This window comes from Crotalus tigris, unplaced genomic scaffold (assembly GCF_016545835.1).
Source record: "Crotalus tigris isolate CLP2741 ecotype Arizona unplaced genomic scaffold, ASM1654583v1 scf7180000020788.42016, whole genome shotgun sequence".
Lineage (NCBI taxonomy): Eukaryota > Metazoa > Chordata > Lepidosauria > Squamata > Viperidae > Crotalus > Crotalus tigris.
In genome coordinates this window covers 13,850-36,774 of record NW_024098180.1, presented here as the reverse complement: position 1 = coordinate 36,774, position 22,925 = coordinate 13,850, and the positions used below count along the sequence as shown (strand labels likewise).

The window sequence follows — 22,925 nt, the reverse complement described above, 5'->3', positions numbered from 1 at the left end:
GTTCTAGGAAGGCGACCTGGCGATAAAGACGGGGGTAGTCTTATACGCCGGGTCGCCTAATACGCTGGCATATACGATAAACACAATATCAATAAGAGCATAAAAACACAATGCAATTATAACCTCCAACAGTACACGCCACTGGATCCCCCTAAGTCAGGGGTAGGCAACCTTGGCTCTTTTATGACTCGTGGACTTCAACTCCCAGAATTCCTGAGCCAGCATGGCTCAGCTTGGAAACCTCTCCCTTTCCCCTCAGCATGGCTGGCTCAGGAATTTTGGGAGTTGAAGGCCACCAGTCATAAAAAAGCCAAGGTTGCCTGCCCCTGGTCTAGAAGCAGGGCTGGGGAACTATGGCATCTTTATGAGCTGTAGACTTCAACTCCCAGAATTCCTGAGCCAGCCATGCTGAGGGAAAGGGAGAGGTTTCCAAGCTGAGCCATGCTGGCTCACGAATTCTGGGAGTTGAAGTCCACGAGTCATAAAAGAGCCAAGGTTGCCTAACCCTGGCCTAGGCCTAGGCTGCTTCATGACTCGTGGACTTCAACTCCCAGAATTCCTGAGCCAGCATGGCTCACCTTGGAAACCTCTCCCTTTCCCCTCAGCATGGCTGGCTCAAGAATTCTAGGAGTTGAAGGCCATGAGTCATAAAAGAGCCAAGGTTGCCTATCCCTGCCTTAAGTCCTTTATGAAAGCTGTCTTCAACATTATCCAGAACACAGAGACTGTTGGAGACCAAAGAACTTCCAACAGAAAGTCTCAAAGGTGCTTTTTCAGAAGACAATTGGACCATTGTCTTTTGAAAAAGCATCCTTGAGACAACTATGACCTGGATGACTGAAAATCTCCATAGACATACTTCTAACAGAAGGTAATTCCAACAGGCTGTCCCCATCTCTGAAAATCATACTGTTTTGATCATGTTGTAAACCACCCAGAGTCACATAATAGCAAGATAGGCAGAATATACATCGAATAAATGAATGAATGAATGAATGAATGAATGAATGAATGAATGAATGAATGAATGAAAATAATGCTTCTGGATTTCAGTCTTCCTGATTCCTGAAAATGGGGGTCAGCCAGATGCTTCACCTGACACAAATGCAGTGGTTGGGGCAACTTTACTAGGGAGATGTGGCTCTATAGGTAACCCAGTGCCAAGTCATAAAAAGCTTCATAAATCAAAATTAGCACATTAAAATTAAATTGAACTTAAATTAATTTAAACTCAAATTTTAGCTAAAAATTAAATTAAATTAAAATTAAATTAAAATTAACTTAAATTAAGATTAAATTAAATGGGACGTACATGCAAACGGGGCAAGGCTTTAATAACACAATCATGGTTGCCACCTTGACTTTTTGGACAATTCCTCTCCCATGGATGCTCCTGGCTAGTTTCTTTCTCATCTTAAAGCCTGGAGTTAAAAGGAGCAAAAGTATTAGGCCTTTTAAAGCTTTTCGCAATTAGATGTAGTATTCACAATCACCTCTTCTAGCAATAAACACGCCTCATTTCCTCATCCTCATCCTTAATGTAAAAAGAGATGCTGCAGAGAAGCTAGCAGAAGTTTACGGAATTAGAGTCTGAAGAAGGGCAATAGGTTAGAGCAGTGGTTCTTAACCTTTTTGAAAGAATCGCCCCCTTGAGCCAATGCGGAAGTTGTTATCGCCCCCCCCCCTCCCCCATCATAACCTCTCAATCACAACATAGGAAATAATTCTTTGATTTATGCAAACACTTTTTTTGTTTTCTTTAAAATTGTCATCAGGACATATCGATGCAAATAATTTATTTCCAGTCTTTTTCCCATATCTCAACTGTGTGAAAAATGTTGGTGCCACCCGTCACTTTATTCCCAAACTTTGTGATACGTGTATCTCATTATTATCTTATTTCTTCAAGACACTTAAATGTAATGACCACTGAAAACAAAATTCAATTGCAAGAAAGTGAAATGTCTGAAAAGAAAAACAGTAACATTTAATGATTGAATTACAAGTGAAATTTAAGACGGAAAAAGAAATATAAAAAGGGCATTAGAACAAACTGCAATGCAGGAACTAAGAATTTCAAGACGAAAACTCTGAAACTAAATTAAGATTCGAGGAAAGTATATATAGTCACGCACACTCTAAAAATTAAAAAGACACAAACTGGAACATGAAATCCAAAGCGTTCCCCCCTCCATCACTGCCCATTCTGGCCAATGGCGCGCCACTGTATGGGTAGAGGCTGCTGTGCAACACGCATGAAGATAAGCGATGCGTATTCACATATGTACGGCGTTCTGTACTGAAGCTAGCTGGAGGAACATTTGGAAACACAATTCAATCCACTAATAGCGAATGATCTGATGTTTTTGTATGACAGATATGCAGCGATTCACTGTACGAAAAAGTCTCAAAAGTGTCCCCAAAACTTCTCGCTCCATCACCCCCATATCGACCCCTTTTCGTTCCTTCGCCCCCGCGTCGCCCCTTTTCCTTCCATTGCCCCCCTGAAAAATGAAATCACCCCCTGGGGGGGGCAATATCGCCCAGGTTAAGAACCACTTACTGCTTGAAGGAATGCAGTACAGGGCCAATTTCTACAAAAGATCAAGGGGAAAGTGGATAAAGATAAAACCTGGCAATGTCTTACAACTGGAACTTTTTTTAAAAAGAAAGAAACTGAAGGCTTGATTTTAGCTGTGCTAAGAGCAAGCTATTTGAACTAGTATAATCAAGGCCAGAACTGAAAAATCATCAAATGATTTAAAGTGCAGATTGTGCAAAGAAGCAGAAGGAACAATAGATCAGGTACTCAGCTTGCGCAAGAAGATTGCGCAAGCTGATTATAAACAACAACATAACACAGTTGCCAAAATGATTCACTACTAGAACATCTGTATAAATGATCATGTGTTGTAATGAAAAACTGGTAGGAACATACAATTGAAAAAGTAGTTGAAAATGAGCAAACTAAAATATTGTGGCATTTCCAAATACAAACTGATAAAGTCTTGGTCCGTAATACACCCAACTGAGCTGTGGTTGAACAGGAAAAAAAAGTGAATAATGGATGTGGCAATACCAGGAGATAGAAGACGAAGAATTGGAGAAGATCATGAAGTATTAAGATCTGAAAATCAAAACTGAAAGATAATGCAATAACCCAGACATGGAGGTCACAGTGGTTATTGGCACAATGGAACCGTACCCCAGAATTTTAGATGGCACTTAAAAAATCTACATATTGACAATATTTCCATCGGTCAATCACAAAAGGCTGCACTGCTTGAATCTTCTCTTATGCAATGCCAATACATTGCAACATGCCAGGTTTTGGGGAAGAAATCAATGTTTATGAAGACCAATACCAGCTAAAGAACTGGCAGCTGTGATTTCACATTGTTGTAAACAGAAAAGAATATAATATATTACATTCTGCCAACTTCCACCGACTCTTGGCAGTCATTAAAGCAACAATGAAGCAACTCATTAAAGCACTGTGTCTTTTTCTAAACTCAACCAACAGGCGCTGTGTTCACACACTTACCTATTTTGAAGCATCTCTTCTGGATACCAAAGCACTACACAGTGCTGAAAAAAAACCTTCATTTGCAACTGGGTCCCTCTGTTTTGTGGCTAATGCTTCATTTCAAGATGCTCAAGATGACATAGAAACATAGAAAAGTGACAGCAGAAAAAGACCTAGTGATCCATCGAGTCTGTCCTTTAAGATTTTTTTTTTAATTTATTTCATTTTTGTCAGATGATGGACATGTGTTTATTCCAAATTCAGTTAGTAATAATTGATCCACTAAATTAGCTGGAAGTAGGTTCCATGTATATTGTCTTCTTGCTTCATTCTCATAGCTCCACTGCAAAACAGGTTTAGCTTAGAGGCCACCATCTCATAACACTTGCAGAGACCTTCACAGATGCAATCCTAAACCTGGTTAGGATTGTATGTATGCATGTGTGTTGGAGGCTTAGCATGTTGGACAAACCCAACCAACTTGCTTAGTTTATGATTACATCCATTGTGGAACACTAATTTTTGTTGATGAAGGTTATGGTTACCAGATATCTGAGCAGGCAAAGAGGGACATGGAGAAAGGAGGACATACTAACTGTTTGAACAATGAAAAACTGTAAAAAAAAAAAGTATGCTTAGGCAAAGATGTACTGTTGTCAGGCTCCAAAACCAGAAAAGACATGCAGTTACTTCCAAACAGTTTTCTTTATTGTTCCTCACCTATAGATAGAATCTTGCCAAATTTAAGAAACTACTTGCATTATTAAAGTTATACTCTGAGAATGATTAGGAAAGGGCCATTTAACTCTCTTTCTCCTGACCAAACTATCCAAAGATAAGATAACTTTTATTGACATTTTTTTTTACTGTGGGCACACTGGCACACATTAAAAATGAAGTTCTGTTGCCTGCTCTCAAAAGTGTACACATACATGAAATTTTAATTAAGCCTATATTCAGCTCTGGGAAGGTCGGGGGAGGGAATGGGAGGGTTGGGGAGGTTTGGGGAAGGGTTGTTTTGTTTTTGTAAAATTTAAAACAATTTTTTTAATAAAAATGTATTTAAAAAAAAAGTGTACACATACATAACGTATGTATAGACATGCTATATATATAAGAAATTACTTTTTCCAGCATCAAAAAGAATGGTTTTCCAATCGCCATACAGGAAGGCAGTGCAGAGAGTGGTGAGGATGGCTGAAAAGATGATTGGCAGCTCCCTCCCTCCCATCCAGGACATAGCACAGAAGCTTGAGCAGGGTCTGTAAGATTATCTGGGACACGACACATCCTCTTCACGACCTGTTTTCCTTGTTACCTTCTGGGAGGAGGGGGCTCTGTGGTATCCGAAGCAGAACATCCAGATTCAGTCACAGTTTTGTTCCATACAGCATTAACCTTGTGAACTCTCAAGCTTCCTCCTTCCGTTATGTATTCAAGATGGACAGTGATTAATATTTATACGTTACTTATATGTAAGGGTGTAGGTTACGTTGCATATAGTATGTTTTTAAATGTGTGTTATGTATGTGTACACTTTGAGAGGAAGCAACTAAATTTCATTTTTAATGCGTGCCATTGTGCCCACAGGAAAAAATGACAATAAAGGTTATCAGCATCATATTTTTTCCAACAAATCCTTATCTTCTATGCTAGCGGTAATATTGACAACAAAATGCTTTTCAAATTTCACCAAAGAATCGTATGACATGTCATGTGATCTGCAGATTACAGTGATTATAGATTTGAAAGGGCTGGATTGAAGCCAATTACTGGAATCAGAAAATCAGCTGAATAACATAAATCGAAGCTGTCGAGTCTGTTGATGGACAAGGGAAAGGAAGAAAGAAGCAGATGACTAAATAAATAAATAAATAAATAAGACATTCAGAAAATGGACAATGTTTGATTGCAAGGCTATGCCTGTTGGACAGAGGAGATTAGAACAAAAAGGGGTGCTTGAATGGCTGTTACAGAGAAGAGGCGGGTTGGTTGACCTATTCTCGAAAGTATCTGAGACAATGGTGGGATTCCAATATGTGAACAACCGGTTCTCTGTGTGGATGCCGCTTCCGGAAGTCCATTCTGGGCCTGGCCAACAAAAAATTAGCTTACCAGTTCTGCCAAAGTGGTGCGGACCGGCTGAATCCTGCCACTGATCTGAGGGCTGGAGAAGAAGTAACGAGTGGAAGATCATTAAAGAAAGATCCAACCAAGAATTAAGGAGATGTTTCTTGACAGGGAGAACAATTAATCAATGGAATGATTTGCCTCTAGAAGTTGTGGGTGCTCCATCACTGGAGGTTTTCAAGAAGAGACTGGGCAGCCATTTGCCGAGAACGGTGTAGGACAGTGGTGGCGAACCAGAGGCGGCACTCAGAGCCCTCTCTGTGGGCACGTGTGCCGTGCCCTAGAGAGGGCGAGGAACTGGCCCCTGCCACCCTGGCCCCACCCACTCAGTCTGCCGTGACCACCATGTCCACGCCAACCGGCACCCCGTGATAAACAAGTGAGGTTTGGGTTACAATTTGGGCACTGGGTCTCTAAAAGGTTTGTCATCATTGGTATAGGATCTTCTGTTTGAGCAGGGGATTCAACAAAATACCTCCAAGGTCCCTTCCAATCCTATTATTTTATATTTTATGTTCCTTTTGCCAGATGTCTAGTAACCCTAACGGAGGATCGCAATCTCTTGGAGGTAAATTCTCCAGGGCCATAAGGTGGAGGGAGCCTCAGCCAGTGTTGTGCAGGTCTAAAACAAAGACTCGTCTTTTTTCATTCTGCTCAGCAGATTCCTGGGGGGAAAGGGGAAAGACTGATCACCCTAGCCAGAGATCACTTTCAGGGAACTTTGGGAATTTAGCTGGGGGGAGGGGCAAGCGCTTACTGTAACCACTGCTCCACACTATTTTTCTAGGTAGAATTTCTCTAGAAAAATAAGTGATTACAGTACTTATTATTCTTGATCAAGTTCATTTAGCTTGATTTCTAGCGTCAGTGAACCTGTACTTTGAAAGTAGCTCCTTGGCTAGAATTATTGTTACTCATTACACTCAATGGGATTGCTGAGACAGCAGAACCCATCAGTTAGGTCCCCGAGAGGAGCAGCTTCCCTTCCTCTTTCCTTCCCATTTGCCTCCTTTTGCTATAATTGGGTCCAGTTGGCTGCAGAGGAAAAATCAATCAGAAGGACGAGCAAATAACTGCCTCTGTGCAGCGATGATTGATTTCCGCCTAGCCCCGTCTGGAGAGAGGAAAACAGGTTCTTCATCACTGTGAAAAAGTGCACTCATAATCTGTGGCAGGGGAGCAGGCTGAGAGATCTGATTTATACATATTTTAAGTCTTTAACTAAATTTAGGGTGGAAAGAAGAAATACTGATATATTAAACTCGGAGGAGTGACTCCAATTGAAACGTACTACCACAGAAAGTGCAAAAAGATCTTGTTCAAACTTCTGCCTGGTCCTGAGCAGAATTTGGAGGCAGAAAATTTTTCACTGGGTTCGTACAACAGGCTAGGCTAAGATAAAAAGGGGTGTTATCTCCTCTGTGGTTCAGCACATTGTCTTAGCCCAGGGGTCGGCAACCTTAAACACTCAAAGAGCCCCTTGGACCCGTTTCCCAGAGAAAAGAAAACACTGGGAGCCACAAAACCTGAGTGCACACGGGTGGGTGGGGGGAGCTTGATTAAAGAGTTTAATTAAAAAGAAATAGAGGCTGCTGTGTATGAGTTCTCTCTCTCTCTCTTTTTCTCTCTCTCTCTCTCTCTCTCTCCCTCCATCCCTCCCTCCCTCTCTTTGTCTCCTTCCCTCTCTCCCCCCCTCCCTCTCTCCGATTTTCTGCTCACCTGGCAAGCTGGCTTCACGACAAGCTGACACACATTCTTATTGGGCTGGCTCTCTCTCCTGCCCTTGGTCTGCCAGTCCTCTTCCCCCATTCTGTGTGTGTGTGTGTGTGTGTGTGTGTGTGTGTGTGAGTGAGTGAGAGAGAGAGAGAGAGAGAGAGAGAGAGAGAGAGAGAGAAAGGCACAAGTGCCTCTCTCTGTCTCTCTCTCTCTGCAAATGGCGGAGGAGGCTGGGAGATGCAGGAGAAGGCTCAAAGAGCCACATGCGGCTCTGGAGCCGCGGGTTGCCGACCCGTGTCTTACCCTGTTGTATAATCTGATAAAAGTAGCTGGTTTGTGGAGGGAATAACAAGTTATGGGTATTCCTTGACTTAACAATCACAGTTGGGACCAGAACATCCAAGACTAAGTGATGCGATCATTAAGGGAGGCATGCCTTATTTTAGAACTTTTTCTGATTGTTAAATGAATCACGACATTGTTAAGAAAATCTGGCTTCCCCCATTGACTTTGCTTGTTGGAAGTCCCCTGGGAAAGTTGCAAATGGTGATCACGTGATCCCAGGATGCTACAACTGTCATAAATATATGCCCGCTGCCTAGCACCCAAATTTTGATCACATGACTGCTAGGATGCTGTACAGGTAGTTCTCGATTTACAACCAATTGTTGTAATACAGTTGTCGTAGCACAGTTGTAAAGTGAATCTGGCTTCCCCATTGACTTTGCTGGTCAGAAGGTCGCAAAAGGAGATCACATGAGCCCAGGATACTGCAATGGTCATAACTACAAGCCAGTTACCAAGCATCTGAATTTTGATCACGTGACCATGGGCTACAATGGTCATAAGTGTGAAAAATGGTCATAAATCAAGTGCTTTCAATGGTCACTAAATGAATGGTTGTAAGTCAAGGACTACCTGTAACGATCGTAAGTTTGAGGACTGGTCATAAGTCCCTTTTTTCACTGCCATTGTAACTTTGAACAGTCATTAAATAAACGGTCGTTAAGTCAAGGACTACCTATGTGTGAAAACAGCCAGGTCCGTGTGTTAATCAGGTTGAGAGGTTGGTCTTTCAGGAAGAAATCATTTCAGATTTAGGCATGTTTCTCCTCCAATTCACGGCCATCTTCTGCTGTAGGTTCACAGGACCCTGGGAAAGTGATCCATATCAACAAAGTCAGCCACCAGCCAGTGCGGGTCGGGCTGGCAGAATCGGTCTCCCTGCCGTGCCTGTTTCTCTTGCAAGGCTCCATCCCCCCAAACCCCGGTGAATGGTCTGATCCCCCCCGTATCAAGTGGAGCAAAGTACAGTCTGCCACCAGACAGCCGGAAGATCTCTCCGTGCTGGTAGCCAAGGATAACGTGGTGAAGATCTCCAAAAACTACGAGGGTAGAGTCGCCTTGCCCGGATATCCTCACCACCGAGAAAACGCCACCCTCTTGTTTCTGTCTGCTCGGGCCAGCGATGCAGGACTTTATCGTTGTGAGATTGTCACTGGGATTCATGATGAGCAAGACTTGGTCCCTCTGGAAGTCACAGGTAAGAAAAGGGCTCTGTACATCTATTTGTCTGTCTGTCCTGTCTGTCTGTCTGTCTAGTCTCTCTGTCTATCTGTCTGTCTCTGTCTCTATCTTTATATCACAATCTCTATATATATCTAAATATCAAAATCTATCTATCTATCTATCTATCTATCTATCTATCTATCTATCTATCTATCTATCTATCTATCTATCTCTATCTACATATATCTATCTATAATATAAATAAAATATGATCACCAGGAGAGTTTAGGTATAAAAATATACTTTACTGAAAACCGCGGAGCTTTCGTTGGGGACTCCCAACATCATCAGGGCTAAAAAGCCAGTAAACAACGATGACTCAAATAGGTTTGGCTGACATTTGCACCCGGCTCTTGGACCCCGTCACTGGCCCTGGCCGGTCAATTTGTGTTCCGGAAGACGGTGGACATAGAGAACGCCAGAGTGGGGGATGAGTGTATGGGTGCCCAAACATATAATGTCTGCATAAACATTACTTATAGGAATAAGGAGGAAAGAAAAGAGGACACAGAACAGAGGGAAAACATCGATTCGCAGTCAAAAGAAACACGAAGAAATAACTGGAACCCCAGTGAGATTTACAGCAGTGGTAGAGGAGAATTAAACACCCCCGAAGTAGACAACAGGAAGGGGAATGAGGTGAGAGCTAATGCCATTAGAAGAAAGGAGGATGAAAGGGTGTTAATAGATTTGGGTGTTAGTAATGGAGCAGTAGGAGGAGTGATCCGGAAGAACGATAGAAGGTTGATAGAATGCAAAGAGAGTAACAAAGAAACATCTAGAACACAAATTGACCGGCCAGGGCCAGTGACGCGGTCCAAGAGCCGGGTGCAAATGTCAGCCAAACCTATTTGAGTCATCGTTGTTTACTGGCTTTTTAGCCCTGATGATGTTCGGAGTCCCCAACGAAAGCTCGGCGGTTTTTAGTAAAGTATATTTTTATACCTAAACTGTCCTGGTGATCGTATTTTATTTATATTATATTATAAACATGCCCAGGAGTCGTATTTTTATGGATATCATTCAATAGCTATCTATCTATCTATCTATCTATCTATCTATCTATCTATCTATCTATCTATCTATCTATCTCTATCTCTATCTTAATATATATACTAAGGGGGGGGGAGAGACAGTTGCAGGGCTCTGTTTTATGTCTCTCAGAAGGATATGAGAAATATTTGGTGACTGATGGAAGGGAAGCAAACATTCTTCTAAACACTAATCAAAACTGCAAAATAATCACCAAAGACGATGCGACAAGATTCTATTATGCAGTGCTTCCCATGCCTGTGTAAATTACCTAAAATTGAGTAAAATTGTTTTTTCCTTGGATAACGACACAGGAGCCCATTACCCAAACACAACAGGTGTTTTTAATTGACTTAAACTGATTTAATTTTACCATGTGTACTAAAATACATTCAAAAATCTCCCAAAGGATTCCTACGTAGATGAAAATGGATGAAATTACCAACAGTAATCTGTTGAAATGACATAAAAGGTCATTCAGTGATAATGTTTTTATAATACAGGTAGTCCTTGAGTTACGACCATTCGTTCAGCCTCTGGTCAAAGTTACAGTGGTGCTGAAGGGAAGGCCTTGCAGTCGGTCCTCGAAGTTTGATTAAGACTTTCTGATAAGCAATTTTGAATAATAAAGGAAGAAAATTGGGAAGCATTGCATTAATGCCATATACACAATTTATGGCCACAATTGAGCCTGAAATTTATGTTGCTAAGTGAGACATTTATGGCCACAATTGAGCCTAAAATTTATGTTGCTAAGTGAGACATTTCTTAAGTGAGTTTTGCTCTATTTTACCACAATTCCTGCCACAGTTGTTAAGTGAATCACTGCAGTTATTAAGTTAGTAACTCAGTCGTTAAGTGAATCTGGCTTCCCCATTGCCTTTGCTTATCAGAAGGTCACAAAAGGTATCACACAACCCTGGGGCACTGCAACTATCGTAAGTACATGCCAGCTGCCATGCCTCCAAATTTTAATCACCTGACCATGGTCAGGGGTAGGCAACCTTGTCTCTTTTATGCAGTGCTTTTTTTGAAGAAAAAATAGGTGCCGGAATTTACACGTTATACAATCCGCCTTGCCTACCCTACAAGGTTCCATCCAAAAAAGGTGCTGGAACTCTGTTCTGGGCGTTCTATGAGAAAAAAAGCCCTGCTTTTATGACTCGTGGACTTCCAACTCCCAGAATTCCTGAGCCAGCATGGCTCAGCTTGGAAACTCTCCCTTTCCCCTCAGCATGGCTGGCTCAGGAATTCTGGGAGTTGAAGTCCACAAGTCATAAAAGAGCCAAGGTTGCCTACCCCTGACCATGGGGATGCTGCAACAGTTGTAAGTATGAAAAATGATCATAGGCCACTTTTGTCAGTGCCGTTGTATCTTCGAATGGTCACTAAACGAATGGTTGTAAGTCAAGGATTACGTGTAGGAGAGAATCTGGCAGCACTTTTTCAATTAAACATTTTTTTCCCAAGGCCGAAGCATTCAGGAGCCACAGCTCAATTCATTCAAAGTCTTTTAAAAATGTTTCTGCCTCTTAAAAGATGTGGCCAGACTGATCATGATTTAATGCCGATCCCTTCAGCGCACATTTATGGAGTTGGCAGGCCCAAATGATTAGTCATTTACTCTCTCTTTCCCCCCCCCCCCCTCTCCCCTGAATTTGATACAGGGCCTCGTGAGGAACAAGTCAGTCTCAGCTTTTCATTTCTATTGGTTTAATCATATTCCTCCCCTGCCTTTATATCAAAGGGGTGTGTGGGTGTGCATTAATGAAAAACTACAGAAAACAATCTGGTTGTGATTGCATGTAGACTTTGAGCCTCGCTTATATGCTAATTAAAGGACCATGGTGGTTTATGAAGTTCAATAATTTGACAACCTCCGTCATGGAGCTCTTTAAGTAAGAGACATGACACGAAAGGAAAAAGGGAGGAGGAGGGAGAAGGTTGTGCTGCGCTCAAATCAGTGTGCAAGAGATCCTTCAGAAAGAATTCAGAGAGAAGTGGTCAAAGGTTGTATTTCACAATATTTTATTAAAAGGAGAGGAGATGCCCTTGAGGTGTGTGATTGCCTCCATTGCAAATATCTTAGCAACACTGCAGCCCAGAAGTGGTTTGACCTAGCCTTTTCCCAAGAGTTTTATTTCCCATTCAGCCAGACAGCTCTCCCATCCAAGAACTAACCAGGACTGACCCTGCTTAGCTTTAGAGTTCAGCCAAGAACAGTTAGACACCCTCTATTTGTTTTGTCAGCCAAGATTGATTAAGTGCTGCTCTGTTTTGTTTCATTTCTTTGGTTCTAGCATGGTTTGTTTGTTTGTTTGTTTGTTTTACTCCTGGCAACTGCCTGGAAAATCTCTGCAGTTTTCTTGGGAAGTTGAGCTGAGAGTCATGGTCCAAATTCACCCAGCAGGAGTTATTTTCCAAATCTAGACTAGAACTCACCGTCTCCCAGTTTCGATGTCAATGCTGCTAACATTGGATGTTCTTGCTTTGACAATGATGCAGATGCAGCCTTCTTCTTTCTGTTGTTTTACTCTTAGAGTTAGATGATGCTGGAGGGAGGGGAGGAATGCGATGGGAATTAGACGTACAATATTGTAACAAGAGCTGATAAAGAATGGCGGGAGAGGAAACTGAGCGGGAAGCCAGCATTTCAAACTAATTGGAGAATGTGATTTATGACTGTTAGTTGTAGGAGGGAATTGTGCTTTGATATTATGTGCTGAAGGGAGGGGAAGTCAGATTTTGGCTTCAACTATGTACTACCGAAGCTATGCTGCTCGATTAAAGATTCTTTAAGGTAAACAATGCCTCAAAGTTCTTTGAAGAGTTTCCTCTTTCGGAACCATGACATTCTAGTCTGATGCCTTTAACCCTCCTACCAGACTGGCCCTACCTGTTAATGACCTTCTGTACACCTCTAACTCACATTCCTTGTCTTCTCGTTTTTCAACCCTACCTAGGCGTGGTTTTTCACTACCGTGCGGCTAGCAACCGCTACGCTTTGACTTTCTCAGAGGCGCAGAAGGCCTGTGACGAGAACTCGGCAGTCATTGCTTCTCCTGCTCATCTTGAGAAGGCCTTTGAGGATGGTTACGACAACTGTGACGCCGGATGGCTCTCCGATCACACTGTTAGGTATACGGAAGAACGTATATTCTAACTAGCTTGATTTTGGACGAAATATTCTTTTGTTCTGATTTTTTTTCTCCTTTCAAGAGAAGGAGGCGATGTTTTTGTGACGTTCTGTATTAGATTATAAAATGCTTTATGATAATGTTTATGTCGTGAAATGTTTTATAAAATTTGCCAATGTTTAGCTCCATGGGAGTCACGGATCCCAGATTTTTGACGCATTTTGTAACTCAGCCTATTTGGGGTACCTTGGTTGAAAATGTTCTGCCCTCTGATGCACCATTTCACCCAGTTAAAAGTTACAGACCAGAGAGAGTGAGGGAAATACAGTGAAGATGGCTTATAGGTATGATAGTCAAACCTCAGATTGAAGAAACTGGGCATGTTTAGCCTCCAGAAGAAAAATTGGGGTGGAGGTAAGAAAGTAGGGCTGTGCAGTACTTCAAATTCTGTTTGGATGCAGATGCAACTATTTTAATGAGAAAGGGCTACAGTCATGCACCACCATTTTCCAAAACCCCTCTTCCCTATCAGATCCGAATGCAAAGTTTTCTATATAGTTATCCACAATAGGTCTTCTGGAATCCTTAAAAGTCTGCTATAGAAGAAGAACACTGTAGAAAGCAAGGCAAGACTGAACAGGTTTCAGTTTAAAAAGGGTAGATTTGATGAACAAAATCTTCCTTCCTGCAGGTTCAGTTGAACAGTGGAGTTGATTAGTTAGAGCAGCTATAGGATTTTTGATGCTGTGGCTCAGGATCTCACACCAAGCAGAGATTAAGCTAAATAGAGTGCAGCATCCTAGACTAAGCTAAAATGGGACTCAGCGTGTTCTGGGGGCCCAGTCATTGACTTAGCATGCTATAGGTAGTCCTCGACTTACAAATTTAGTGACCATTTGAAGTTACAACGGCACTGAGAAAAGTGACTTATAACTGTTTTTCACACTTACGACCGTTGTAGCGTCCCCATGATCATGTGATGAAAATTCAGATACTTGGCAACTGACTCATATTTATGACAGTTGCAGTGTCCTGGGGTCACGTGATCGCCTTTTGCGACCTTCTGACAAGCAAAGTCAATGGGGAAGCCAGATTCCCTTAATAACAGTGTTACTAATTTAACAACTGCAGTGATTCACTTAACAACTGCAGCAGGAAAGGTCGTAAAAGGGGGAAAATTCATTTAACAAATGTTTCACTTAGCAATAAAAAATTTGGGCTCCATTGTGGTTGTAAGTCGAGGACTACCTGTATGACATGCTATGAACCTCAGCTTTTATGTTTACAATTATGCACGTAGGGACCCAAAGCAAGACACTACTTTCAGTCCAGCCACAATCCCTTTGTCCCCATAGCAGGTAATCTGTAGTCTTCTAAATGTCAGCGAACTTTAGATCCCAGCAATACTTATCTGCAGGGCCAAATGGGAGGCATGCTGGGAATTGTAGTTCAGCAACATAGATGACCGCAATCCAACTAGACGTCTAAATGTTGACCAGTGCATTGGAATAGCAGTTTTTCTATTGTCTACATCCTTCAGATATATCAGTTGGATGATCAGTTCTTTCGATGCATTCCTTTCCCATTGTGCAGCAACATTCGCTGCACAAAAAAACCTTGTTGCAATTGTCTGCATAAACAGAGGGACTTTGCTTCTCCTCTCTCCCCATAGTATCCTGTATTATTTTATCAATGTGCATGCAATCATCAGTAATGGGGATAGGGAATCCCTGGAAGTTGCTCCTGAATAGGAGTAACTAAGCGGCAAAAAGACCATACAGAACACTCAATACTGGAATTAATTTTATAAATTCTCCTAGTTAAATTGGAATTAGGCAAGAGAAGCGAATTGAGCAGAACGACACAAAAGAGTAATAAAAGAACTGAACCAAGGGGAAATCGCTCGTTGCTCACTGCAAGAGACCAACTTGGGGATTGCCATTTTGAAGATGCAGATTAGTAGAAAGACATTTGACAATTTGTGACAAGGCATGTTAAAGGCAAGGAGGACTTGGGCAGTTTGCCACTGCGGTCCTTTTGCAGAAGAATTCAGGTCTGGTCTTGAGACAAAGATGGGAGGAGGAAAATTATTATTCAGCCCTGCAAAAGGAGGAAGCGTGGGAAAAAATACACAGAACAGCAGCACTTTGATTTCCGTTCTTCAGTAGAGTAATGGAAGCTTCAAGCTTTCAAGATTCTGTTAATAGACTCTGCAACAGACCTGCAGTATTTTTACAGCCCCCAGCAAACATCTGGCTCTTTGGGTGTCCCTGTCTGGACCTGTGCGAGCTTAATTGGAAATTAGAAATCAAATGTAAATAAACACATGCCATGCATGCAATACAGGTAGTCCTTGACTTACGACTACAACTGAGCCCAGATAATGTGGAGAATAGCTTGACTGACTCTTCTCTGTGGCAACCCCTGAGATATTGGAACACTGGTATCACATCACCCCTCGTCCTTCTTTTCACTAGACTAGACATACCCAATTCCTGCAACCGTTCTCCAGTCCCCTGATCACCTTTGTTGATCTTCTCTGTACTCTTTCCAGAATCTTAGGGATGGACACCCATACTTTTCCTGATGTCTTTATGGTATGGCTTTCCCTCGTGGCTGAAAGAAGCCTTAGTGATGGAGTTTAAAGCAGCTGCATCTTTTTTCTTCCCTCCATTCCACTCCCCCTCCCCTCGGTCTTCATACAGGTATCCCATCACCCTGTCAAGACCTGGTTGCTATGGAGATCGCAACAGCCTCCCAGGGGTCCGCAGCTATGGCAAGAGAGATGTCAAAGAAGCATACGATGTCTACTGCTTCTCCAGAGAACTCCAAGGCAAGTTACGAGCAGAATATACTGGATTTACTGAACTCTTTCCAGGGGCAAAATGCATGGTTATTTGGGGGGGGGGGGAAATGGAGAGAATATTGTGCTTGGTACACCAATGGATTTGGAATCTGTGTGGGGTTGTGTAATAGAGATGAAAACATTTCTCACTTGGAATCCCATGTTCAGGATTAAAAACAGGGATTCTGACTTTCCTGGAAATGTTCCAATACAGGTGGTCCTCAACTTATGACCACCATTGAATTTTCTGTTGCAAAGCAAGATCATTGTTAAGTGAGTTTTGCCCCATTTTACAGCCTTTCCTGTTAAGCAAATCAATGCAGTTGTTAAGTTAGTAATACAGTTGTTAAGTAATACAGTTGTTAAGTGAACTTGGCTTCCCCATTGACTTTGCTTGTCAGAAGGTTGAAAAAGGTGATCACGTGGCCCGGGACACTGCAACTGTCATAAATATATGCCAGTTGCCAAGCATCTGAATTTTCATCAAATGATTATGGGGATGCTGCAGTATTCGTACAGTAAGTGTGTAAAAACAGTCATAAGTCACTTTTTTCAGTGCTGTTGTAACTTTGAACGGTCCTTAAATGAACTGTTGTAAGTCGAGGATTATCTGTATTTTAAACTCTCAATAATTCTTTTGACTGTGAAATAGGGCATTTCAAGCTTGACATACTTTGAATGTGAAATGTTTTTTCCCATCTCTAGCTTTGTATCCCCTGGACTCCAATTGATGGAATTTAGGCAGAGAATGCATAAAATATGCAAAGCTAACACCCCAGGTTAGCAGGCCACAAGCTGTCTGCTAAATGGTAGGTAGGCAGAGACTAAAAAGTGAGTGGAGCTAGGAAGAAAAAAAAATCCCCAACTGAATTAACTGAGTTTCATTTCCATTAAATTCATTAAATATTGTTGATTTAATTATTAGGGCTGAGGGATTCTGTCCGAAAGACATGCTTTGAAGATTGCAGGAATGCAAATGTAGCACCTGCCTACAGGTTTTGAAACCAGTTGCTTCTTTTGATTTACCTCTTTAGCCCTACAGGTAGTCTTCAAATTATGACCTTAATGGAGCCTGCCCATCATAGTTGTAAGTTGTGATGGTCATAAATGGGGTCACCTGGGTGACTGATCCAACTTTATGACCTTTTTTGCAGCGGTCGTTAAGTAAATGCTGTGGCTGTTAAGCTAACCAGTGGTTTTTGCTGAAAAGCAGAAGTTAATGATGGTTTTTAGTAAAAATGTTGTAAAATGTGGCCACATGACTGAGATGCTGCAAACAGCCATTAGTGCGGGCCATTTGCTGAGCACCCAACATGTGGTTATATGATTGTGGGGATGGTGGCCATCAAACCTTCGGAACTGGTTTGTAACCATCCCCAGGGAGGTCCGTCATAACCAGTTGTAAATGGAGTACAAACTGTACTATTTGAATTTGCATGCTCAAAGCCAGGGGTGTCAAACTCAATTTCATTGAGAGCCGCATCAGCATTACACTTGTCCTCAAAGGGCCAGTTGCATGTAAGGGTATCATATTGGTCCAGTGGTGGGATTCAGCCAGTTTGCACCAGTTTGGCAGAACCGGTAGCTAAATTTTGCTGAGTTCGGAGAACTGGCTGAATGCACGCTGCTTCCGGAAATCCAGTGTAGGTCTCAGAGGCCTGGAGGAGGCATCCCAGGCCTAGAATGGCCCTCCGGAAGTACATTGGTGCCACTTCCAGAAGTCCGTTCTAGGCCTCGGAAGCCAGGAGGAAGCCTCCGAGGCCTAGAACGGCCTGCCAGAAGTGCATGGATGTCACTTCCAGAAGTCCGTTCTAGGCCTCAGAGGCCTAGGCCTGCATCCAATAAGCGAACCAATTGTTCAGGTATTCGAATCCCACCACTGTATTGGTTCCCCCCCCTACGTGGGAACCTCCCGTCTCACATTTCCTCACGACTTTGGGGAAGAGTCTGCAATGCCAGCGGCTACCTGTGGGAAAGGGCAGCACAGATGATAGGAAGAGGAGGAGGGAAAGGCAGCAAGGCAGGGAGGGGTGAGAACTGAAGAAACACCTTCCATCTGTTCTCTTTCCTTCCCTCCCTTTCCTTCCCTCGGACGCTTTAGCTATGCCTGACCCCCCCCCCTCCGCCCCTGCGGTCACTGCTGCCTCGTAGCTTCACCTGTTGGAGAGGCTCCCACTGCCCATCCTCTGCTAGGGCTGCTGTCCCTGCAAGACACCCAAAGAGTGAGGAGGTAACTACTCAGTCACCTCCTCCTCCTCCTAGTCTGCTTTTGGGCCAGGTCTAAACACATCACGGGCCGGATCTGGCCCATAGGCCTTGAGTTTGACATGTCTGTTCTAAGCTAAAACACACAGCAGAATAAACCTGAAACGTTTTTCACAGAAATGGCCCTGTGCTCTTTTACAAAAGTAGAAAGCAGTTTTATCATACGTTTGCTCCCTATTTATCAATCTGACTCTAAATGCTACTCTGCTAGGACAGAGTGTTGAGGCTTCTCAGAGACACCTTATTGGCCATTCTGGGAAGCAGCGAAATGGACTTCAAGGACCCATTTTGAGCAGACGGCTGATGATTGAATGATACCTGCCAGAAGCAAATGAAATGCCACTCTCTTAGAAGCTCCTTGGAAATGCTTGTTGCTGATTGTTGGAAAAGAGCTGAAGCTGGCCTCATCTTGAGCAGGGGTTCTCAACCTTGGCAACTTTAAGACTTGTGGACTTCAACTCTCAGAATTCCTCAGCCAGCTTTGAAATGGGAAGAAGATGATGGGGAAAATAGAAAGACAGCTTGAGAACCAAAACTGTGAGTTTCAAAACTAAACAACAACAACAAAAATCCTTGGAATCAAAACTTTTTAAAAAATGAATAAGGTCTGGAAATAATAATAATAATAATAACAACAATAACAACAACAACAATGATAAAGTTGGAAGGGACCTTGGAGGTCATCTAGTCCAACCCCCTGCTCAGGCAGGAAACCCTATACCATTTCTGACAAATGGTGTCCAGTTTCTTCTTAAAAACATCCAGTGTTGGAGCATTCACCACTTCTGGAGGCAGGAAGTTTCTCCTTAGTTCTAGGTTGCTTCTCTCCTTGCTTAGTTTCCACCCATTGCTTCTTGTCCTGCCTTCAGGCGCCTTGGAAAATAGCTTGACTCCCTCTTCTCTGGGACAACCCCTGAGATATTGGAACACTGCTATCATGTCCCCCCTTGTCCTTCTCTTCGTTAAACTAGACATATCCAATTCTAGCAGCCGTTCCTTATATGCTTTAGCCTCCAGTCCCCTAATCATCTTTGTTGCTCTTCTCTGTACTCTTTCTAGAGTCTCAACATCTTTTTTAATAAATGAAGTTGAATGCAGAATCATCAGCTGCTCTTTCATTCAACCCCTGATTTAAATGTTGATTCTTGTACATGTCACCGAAACCTCAAATCTTGAAAAACATCCTCCAAGGGAATGAAATCAGCAAACAAAGGCTGTTCATGAAAAATGATGATAACAGTGTACAGGAACACATTTGAATTGAAAAGCTGTAAAAAAAAATAATCCCGGTCTTCAAACACGGAGCAGGATGTCCTTAATCCACTTCCCTGGCAATTATCATTTGTTCTCCCTAATTAAATGCAACATTAGTGTATTGATTTGCCATTGAAACCCATGAAAGGTTGCCAAGAGCTTTTCTTATTTACCACCGATCAATCACATTTTCAAACCTGAAATTGGATCTTTTCACCATTGTTCGGGCTCCCGAGATGCCAGCAGGCAAATTTACAATCCCAAAAAAAATGTCTGTGACCGGCTGATAAATGTTGCTCTAGCTTTATTTGGAAACAGGTGACACTGACAACACAATCCCACACATTGACCAGAAGTGAATCCTGAAGGATGCTTGCATCGACCTCTCTGTTTCGCCCATCAAAAAGGAACAGACACGGCCATTTTGGGGGAAAATGTTCCTAATGAAATGAAAGAGGCCATCAAAACTGTTGTTCTGTCTCCTGAGAGCCTTGAGGGGAAGAACGGAAAGACGGGTGGCTTTGATAAACCGGCCTGCTGCTTAGCTATTTTTCTCTTGTCTATGTCTGGAGAGAAGAAGGCTAGGCAACTTATCTTCACTGCGCTTTGTTCCTTAAGTAATGAAGTTTTTTTTCTCTCTCCTTAACACCCAGCTGCCTCTTTGAAGATGAACAGACCAAAAATAAAGACAGATTTAACCTAAACAGCCAGAGCCGAGGCAGCCTCTTTGAAAACAGCCCCACCCTTTCCAATAAAAGTACTTTTTTCTATCCGGCAGAGAGTTGAATTTGCTTACAGGCAGTCCTCGACTTACGACCATAATTGAGCCATTGCTAAGCAAAACAGTTGTTAAATGAATTGTGCCCTATTTTATGAACTTTCTTGCCCTGGTTGTTAAGTGAATCATGTGGTTGTTAAGCGAATCTGGCTCCCTCAAGTGACTGCTTGTCGGAAGCCGGCTGGGAAGTTTACAAATGCAACTGTCCTAAGTGCATGCCAGTTGCCAAGTGCCCAAATTTTGATTATGTGACCGTGGAGATGCTGTGTGTGAAAGTGTGAAAATAATCGATCAAAAGTCACTTTTTTCACTACCTGGAAACTGTTTCTGGACTTTGTGCTTGAGGTGGGGAAAAAAATGAAACTTTAATTTTGGGTTTTACTGATTTGATTGATTTATTGTTGTAGAAATGGCTAGTTTATACCATGGAGAAATAAAAAGTTGAGGTTTGATGTTAATGCCTTATTCTACCCGCAATAGAGGGTAGAATAAGGTGTTAAGGTTTTTTTTCCTTTCCCCCCACATTTTTCTCTTTCCCTTCTCCTCCCCTTTGTTTCCTACTATTTGTATTTTTGTATTTTATACTATAAGCCAGTGATGGTGAACCTTTTAGAGACCGAGTGCCCAAACCGCAACCCAAAACCCACTTATTTATCGCAAAGTGCCAGGGCCGCATCAGCATTGTGGTGCCTTCGGGGGGGGGCAGGGAGGTGCCTCTGAGTGCCGCCTCTGGCATGCAAAAATCGGGGGTGCAAAAATGGACCACCATGTTGCAAGGCGCAAAAACGGCCACTGCCGTACCGCTGGGTGCAAATACAAGGTGCTGCACCACGCAAGAATGGGGCAGGGCTAGTGAGTAGGCACTATCCCCAACCCATTTGCAGTGCGTGCGTGCTCGTGGCCCCATGTGCGCATGCACGCATGTAAAATGCTTCCCCCTGCCTTTTCTTCCAGTCCACCAATCGACAATGGTGGACTGGAAGAAATGCTCTACCACCTTTACTCGAGCTTGCTAGTTGGCCACTTTGCCTCCTTTGTGCTGGGCGAGGCTCCTGCTCTGGGCGGTGGTGGTGGCCAGATGGATCTGCTGGTGGTGGTGGTGGCATGCGTGCCAACAGAGAGGGCTCTGAGTACCGCCTCTGGCATGCATGCCATAGGTTCGCCACCACTGCTATAAGCCAATAAAAAAAAGAATTCAAAAGAAGTCACTTTTTCCAGTGCTTTTATAACTTCGAACGGTGACTAAATGAAGTCGAAGATCACCTGTATTGAATCAATCCATTTTTCACACAATACGCTGAACCAAAAACCAAGTAAAAGTCATTTGCTGCCCCTGTTTTTAGATGTTTAATGCAGGAAAAAGCTAGATGTTTCCAAAACTATGTGTAAATGTATAGGTAGTCCTCAACGTACAACTGTTCCTTTAGTGACCACTCAAAGTTACAACGGCACTGAAAAAAAGTGATTTATGACCAGTTTTCACGCTTTGGACCCATTGAAGAATTCCACGATCAAAATTCGGATGCTTTGCAACTTGCGGCATATTTATGACGGTTGCAGTGTCCTGGTGTGTGTGTTTGTGTGTGTGTGTGTGTGTTTGTGTGATCCTCTTTTGCGACCTGACAAATAAAGTCAATGGGGAAGCCAGGTTCACTTCACAACCATGTTACTAACTTAATAACTGCAGTGATTCACTTAACAACTGGGGCAAGAAAAGTCGTAAAATGGGACAAAACTCACTTAACAACCATCTTGCTTAACGACATAAATTTGGTTGTGGTTGTAAGTCAAGGATTACCAGTATACAAGTGAAAAACCAGAGGTAGGGTAATGTCCTGCCTGGGTCCACCCTAATGATGTTTTTCCTGTGATTTCAGGAAAAGTGTTTTACGCAACCAGCCCAGGTCGGCTGACCTTTCAAATGGCCCAGAAGCACTGCCTGAGTCGAGGGGCTGAACTGGCAACCACGGGGCAGTTATATCTTGCCTGGCAGGAAGGACTGGACCAGTGTGACCCAGGATGGCTGGCTGACGGGAGTGTGCGCTATCCAATCCGAATCCCACGGAAGAAATGTGGCGGAGAGGAACCTGGTGTAAGGACCACCTATCAATTCTCAAACCGGACTGGCTTCCCGGATCCAGCATCCAAATTTGATGCTTACTGCTACAAAGGTTTGTAGGATTTGGGGGGGGTTAGTTTTTTTTTTTTTTTTAAATTATATCTCAATTTTTATTTCATTGTCTTGATTTGGATCCTGCTTGCTTGAAATATCCTGGGTATGATGCAAACTCCTTGTTGCAATCTCCTTTTAAAAAAGGGTTTAAAAGCACAGAGGGACTGCCCATATTTTATAGATGCTTCCAGAATATGTGTTTCTCCCTGTATTATCATATCTTACATCTTTGATTTGGTTTTCGGTGTCATCCAGTTGACTTATGGATTATGTGTCATCAGGTCATTTCCAACTCCTAGTGACCACATCACTGAAGGTTTTTAAGAAGAGACTGGACAGTCATTTGTCTGAGATGGTATAGATTCTCCTGCTTGAGCAGGGGGCTGGACTAGAAGACCTCCAAGGTCCCTTCCAACTTTATTCTATTCTATTCTATTCTATTCTATTCTTTCATTCCAATTTCTATTCTATTCTATTCTATTCTATTCTATTCTTTCATT

General features: G+C 42.6%; 1 protein-coding gene across 1 annotated transcript; it reads left to right on the top strand.

Annotated features, from left to right (window-relative positions):
- Window positions 1–8,473: 8,473 nt before the first annotated feature.
- LOC120319513 (neurocan core protein-like) lies at window positions 8,474–22,534 on the top strand (the record flags this gene model as incomplete). Its single annotated transcript, XM_039368442.1, has 4 exons — window positions 8,474–8,915; window positions 12,937–13,111; window positions 15,816–15,943; window positions 22,130–22,534. Coding segments are annotated over 4 exons (1,047 nt in total), but the record flags the coding sequence as incomplete, so codon positions are not given.
- Between the last annotated feature and the right edge of the window lie 391 nt (window positions 22,535–22,925).